The sequence below is a fragment of the Nelusetta ayraudi genome, unplaced genomic scaffold (genome assembly GCF_046127955.1).
Source record: "Nelusetta ayraudi isolate G7.1 ecotype Tasmania unplaced genomic scaffold, CSIRO-AGI_Nayr_v1 ptg000090l, whole genome shotgun sequence".
Lineage (NCBI taxonomy): Eukaryota > Metazoa > Chordata > Actinopteri > Tetraodontiformes > Monacanthidae > Nelusetta > Nelusetta ayraudi.
In genome coordinates, this window is record NW_027466140.1 from 3,960,001 (window position 1) to 3,965,541 (window position 5,541).

Here is a 5,541-nt window from a genome sequence, read left to right on the forward strand (position 1 = left end):
CAGCCTTTTTGAAACCAAAGTAGGCACCAACGAAGGTGAGGGGCACAGAAATTCCAAACCATAGAGCCAAAATGGCCACCAGAGTGCCGAAGGGGATTGCAGCAGAGGAACCTTCTGTCCATAGAATCAAGTTCATCAGGAAAAAATCTGCAAAAACAATGCTAGAAAACCAAAACAAGACACATTAGATAAGTGTTATATAAAGCCCTCTAAAATCTATTCAGTTCTTTTTCCTGAATTCGATTTTGTTTTGTTCTTTCCAAATTACCCCTTTCTGTTCGGACTTCTGAAAAATCTTTTTTTTTCTTCTTGATTTTATTTATTTATTTTCACAATGGTTTTACTATAACAAAGAGTGCATTTTTAATGTTAATGTCTAAAATGACACAAATTAAGGAGGAATTACCTTAAATTTATTAAGGAAACAAAGACCACATTGCCCTAATACTTTAAGAACAAATACTAAATCAGTACAAGTTTTTCAGCTTTAAACTGTTTTTAGTAAATCTTTTAAATACACAGAGTATTAAAGTGCATCAAAAGCAAAGCAAATGCATCATGTACTTCTTGAGTTATAAAATCTCAGTTGACGCTGTCGGAGAAAACAACAGAAATTTTTTTTTTTTTCAACTTTAGCTTCGCTCTACCAAAAGAGAAATGAACAGTATAAAAGACATGGGACAGCTTTGGTTTAGTAAATGTTTAACTACTGTGTTCAGTTTCTGAGTTTGTTTTCTTTTGTGTGTTTTTTAATGTGTAATGCAGCAAGAAAACTTACCCTGGGCACAAGAGTGCTGTCAGCAAAACGTTGGTCTTCCATTTTTCACCTCCAAAAGCTGATAACAGAGACAGGGAGAAATGAAGACGTCATGAAATGGGGGGAAAAGGCCGCCCTCAGTTTTACCATATGTTGACTTGTCATTGTGATTTCCTTCTTACTTTTGTAGAGGCGTGCAGACACGTAGCCTGCCGGCGTGCCCAGCAGCACCCAGAGGACCACGGCGCAGGTCATGAGAGCCCCTCTGTTGGCTGGTGACAGGAAACCCAGGCAGGCCAGGACTACAGCAGCGGACATATCAATGAGCTGATTCAAACACACAGCGGGGCAACACATGGCTCTTTCATAGCACATTTCATACTAATGCTATCTGTGGTCGGGCTGTAAAAACTTAAAGATGGGGAATATAAATTATCTGACCTTCGCCCTTTAGGTTTCATGACCGAGATTACCAACTTAATACAGTTAAGAGCGGTTAGTAACATATTGCTTAAAAAAAAACTATATGACACTGGTCTCACATTCCTTCAGTTAATAATTGCATAAAGAAAAGAAGGTTAGATTATTGGCCTGATGTGGAACAGTGCTTACAGAGAGTGATGAAGGTCATGATGAAGATCTGAGTGCCCTGTCCCAGGAACACAGACAACAGCATTCCTTTCCTGGGGGGACGGAAGACATCGCCGTGCACCTGCTTCCAGCCAGACTCCTCCTGGGCGTCCTCCTGGGGAGGGGATGCAGACAGCAAATTTAGAAAGAGGGACCATTTAGGAAGTGTTGATACAACAGGTTAACCAACCACCAAGTCTTGACTCTACCTCTTATTTGTATTTTCAAAAAAAGAAAGACAAGGTGAAGTCTGGTTAAACTGTAAAATATGGTGTGGCACATTTGTACTTTTTTTTTTTTTTAATTTTAAGAGGGTCACAAAGTTTTCAAAAGGTGCACATTGACCTGCACCCACACCACATTTTAAGTTTCCTTTGCCACAATCACACACACACACCGAAACACCAGATTTCATGATCACAAAAAAGATTATGTTTAAAACAGTTTTCATCAAGCTTACATAGGTCAGAAAGGATTTTCCCTCGGTCGATGAAAACTTTACCAAGTCTTCCTGTGAAATGTAACAACAAATGTATGACTTTGAGGACTATGTAACCTACACTGTTGAAGCTCTTTTACACTGCATACAATGTTTAAGAGCAAGTGTAATAGACAAGTGATGATGGTTAACATACGAGGGTAAAGTAACCCTTCAAACCTCAGGAATACCCTAATAGTGTATGATCGTGTGGTGGGTTTTTGCGTTTCATTGTCTCCTGGACAGTTGGCCTGTATGTACATGCGTTCAACCAGTCTGAACAGCTTATTTCCATAACACTAGGTAGTACAGCTGCAGTGAGTCAACAAATGTTTTCCTGGGAGAATTTTCCACCTTAATGTCATTGTGAAGGGAAAGAAGATTTGAGTTTTGGACTTCAAGACAGACAAAAGAAGCAAACCAAGGGTATGACTGTTAATGACAAATGATGTTAAGATTTTGTCAAGTTGCAAAACATAAAATGTGACTGTCTAATGTTCAAAGGGTTCAGTCATGTTAAAGGCAGAATGTCTTTATACCTGATCCACCTGGTTGTATCTTGCAATGTCCTTGTGCAGGGTCCTCAGCAGGATCATGGCAACCATGCCAGACAGGAAGAGGACAATGACTAAGGAGTTCATGATGCTGGGCAAGCACAAAGGACAAAGCAATGTTACCTTAAAGAGAATAAAGACAAAGGGATCTTAATTTGAAGGACGCATTGTATGTAAGATCTCTTCATACCTAAACCACTGGATGTTGGTGTGAGGCATGGAGACAAGAATGTAATCCCACCTAGAAGCCCACTTGATAGAATTGTTTTCCTGTGACAAGAAGACAACACACAAGCAACTCGTTAATACATATTCTCCGTTTAGATATGGCAACATTTATGACGGTGCAAAACTGTGTTTACCTCAAAAGTGACAGAGTGTGTGTAAACAATCGTCACATCATTCTCAAATTCTGCCGGCACCTCCATTGGGGCGCCACCATCACAGCTCGGGTTTTTCTCATCCGTGTTTTTGATACTGTTGTACATAAAAACAAATTTAGGGAAAAAAGCTGTGTTATTTATGAATTGGTTTAATAGGTTGGCGCGTTTCAGCACTTGCACGCAATTAAAAAAAATAAATAAAATACATTTGCAAAAAAAAATACCCACGCCTCTCCAAACACTTGACATGCTTTCGGGATTTTAAATGTGTGCCTGACACATGAAAATGAAAATGCATAATGGGAGGGGCAAGTGGTTGTCAGTGGAGTCAGACCGTCAGTGGCGGATTATGTGTGCCACTCTTTGTTTTGTGAATACAAGAACAGCTTCTAATAATAATTGATAGAAAAGTTTAAGGGTTACAAGGAACAGCAATAAAAATTAGTTTGAGTTGCTTTAAAAAAAAAAAAAAAACACTCTCAATAAACATCCTCCAGATTATGAGAAACACTTTTACCTCTTTGGTTCCAGTGTTGCAGCAACAAGTCGTGCGCCTCGCCAAGCTTCTGACTCTCCGCTGTGGTAGGTGATCTTGATGTCTACGTGGTTGAACACATAGAATGTATTCTTCTTGTTGAACTCGGCCTGAAACAAATCAATCAAACATCAGATACAACTAACCAAAAGGTTCCGTTCGCAAGCTTTAGGAAGTTTCCTTTCCTATTTAAATGACAAATAACTCTTTCTTTATCCTAAAAATCAATCAGCCACAGGGCTAAAAATGCTGGAACTCACATTGATAACACAAGCATCTTTAGCTCTGCCATCTGTTGTAACAAGGCATCCAATTGGGAAGCCTGGGTTGCAGTATTTCTGACCATCTTCCACATCATAGCACCATGTCACCGGCATGTTGTCAACGATCCTGGGGAGTCACAACAATGTTCTCAAATACATAGTTTGGGCTATCATGCGTTATATCATGCATAATATCAACCTTTAAAATGCTGCATAGATAAGTAAACACAACACAGCAAAAACAAAAACACTTGACAATAAAGAAACAGTTTCTGAATTACTAACCAGTGATGCTGATAATTAAGCTGCATTCCCATCTTAAGAAAGTCAAGCTTGGATGTACTGTCCTTGTCACCTTTCTTATACGTCTTTGTGCATACTCCATGGCATTTAACATTTTGTTTGAATTTTAACTGTGGAAAAAGGGAATGTTAATATCAGCTCAAGATATACACATATTCAAATAGAAATGTGTAGATTATTAAACAATTTCCAGCCAAGACCACATTACCCTCATTCCAGCTAATTTAAAGATTTATACCGACCTTGTAGGGTGAAGACTCAATTCGTTCCCCAAAGAGAACCTGCCCAAGGTTCTCAGATGGCCTCTTTTCCTTGTCGTCTGTGCAGAAGTCGAACCTTTAAAGGAAAAAAAAAAAGTATTCAAGGTTTCGGATTCAAATAACCGCTGAATGGTGCACAAAACCCCAGAAGGGCTGAACTGATAAGAAACTGAAAATTACTTACGCATCGTACTCATAAGGAAGGACTGATTCTACGGAGTCCAGGCGATTGACGAACAGCTCAACCGTAGTCTATACATAAAGACATTTTAGTTTACAGTTGAGGTATAATAATGTGTGCATATATTGCCTGCAAGTTCATACAAAACATGTAACAAGCGTCAAACATTTCAACCCGAGATGCGCATTCCAAGTCATAGCCAGTGTCAAAGGAGAGGGCTAGCTAGCTAGCTAGCAACGTTGAAGGAAATTACATATAATACTACAAACTTAAACAACAACCCACAATTCACATAACAGAATCCAAGCACATAAGAAAGTGAAGCCTTTTGAATGCAACATACCTGGCAGTCGTCACCGCCGTTGGTTTCTTCGCAAAAACTCACTGGGGCTAAACCCGGAAGATAGAACGCCGAGCTCGAGCAGAGTAACGAACAAGCGAGCACAAACGCTATGTGTATCCGCCGCTTCATTTTTAAGAAGTATTTCTCAATGGTATGTTCGAAATACAAATGTTGAGACGGAGGCCCTTTTTGAACTACGACATTCGATGTAACAGGACCGTAAAAAAGCCGTACAATAATTATGTCTTCTTAACTCAGAACGAAGAGGCTGAGCGGCGCTGACCTGTCTGCCTCTGTGACGTCTTGGCCTGTCAAGCACAGCGGAAGCACAAAAGTAGAACCGGAAAATCAAGTTTCTCCGCTTCGGAATAAGAGAACCGTCCACGTAATCTGTCATCTATCAAGTGAATAAACTGTTAAACGTATTTTTACGTGCATAAAATATACAACACCATTTGATAAGTTTTTTATAGGTATCATTTTTTTTTTATTTTTGAAAAATAAACAAACATGTTTATGGTTTTTAAATAATTACTACGAAAGGGTGAACATCGGATATTGGTCTCCTTATAGTTTTGACACGGTGGAAGTCATGATGGGAAGTGGTGCGTGCCATGATACCTTGGAAGTGGTGATAGCACTGACGTTGCTTATACTTAAATAAACACTTTTCTTTTACATGTACAATATTGCGAGTTAAACACGGACAAGTGTATACATACAAATTAAAAGATATCTTTTGAAGAAAGCAAGTTAAAGAAGCGATACGAAGAAGGCGTGAAATTAATAATTCACTACATCAAGACTCACAAGACAATCATGAATTCATGTGGCGCTGCGGAAATATATGCAAC

General features: G+C 39.1%; 1 protein-coding gene across 2 annotated transcripts in view; it reads right to left on the minus strand.

Moving 5' to 3' along the window:
* tm9sf5 (transmembrane 9 superfamily protein member 5) overlaps positions 1-5,002 on the minus strand; it is a 10,786-nt gene extending 5,784 nt beyond the window's left edge. Inside the window, exons 1-14 of one of the 2 annotated variants that reach the window (XM_076046415.1) lie at positions 4,688-5,002; positions 4,348-4,415; positions 4,146-4,239; positions 3,886-4,013; positions 3,598-3,727; positions 3,320-3,447; positions 2,782-2,896; positions 2,610-2,689; positions 2,405-2,510; positions 1,848-1,898; positions 1,370-1,502; positions 940-1,059; positions 779-836; positions 2-161 (exon numbers count right to left, since the gene is read on the minus strand). In XM_076046415.1, coding sequence (XP_075902530.1) covers positions 2-161; positions 779-836; positions 940-1,059; positions 1,370-1,502; positions 1,848-1,898; positions 2,405-2,510; positions 2,610-2,689; positions 2,782-2,896; positions 3,320-3,447; positions 3,598-3,727; positions 3,886-4,013; positions 4,146-4,239; positions 4,348-4,415; positions 4,688-4,816 — 1,500 coding nt within the window. In that variant the 5' untranslated portion in view covers positions 4,817-5,002. The remainder of the gene's footprint in view (position 1; positions 162-778; positions 837-939; positions 1,060-1,369; positions 1,503-1,847; positions 1,899-2,404; positions 2,511-2,609; positions 2,690-2,781; positions 2,897-3,319; positions 3,448-3,597; positions 3,728-3,885; positions 4,014-4,145; positions 4,240-4,347; positions 4,416-4,687) is intronic. The other variant, XM_076046416.1, reaches the window with a different exon arrangement.
* Positions 5,003-5,541: the final 539 nt, after the last annotated feature.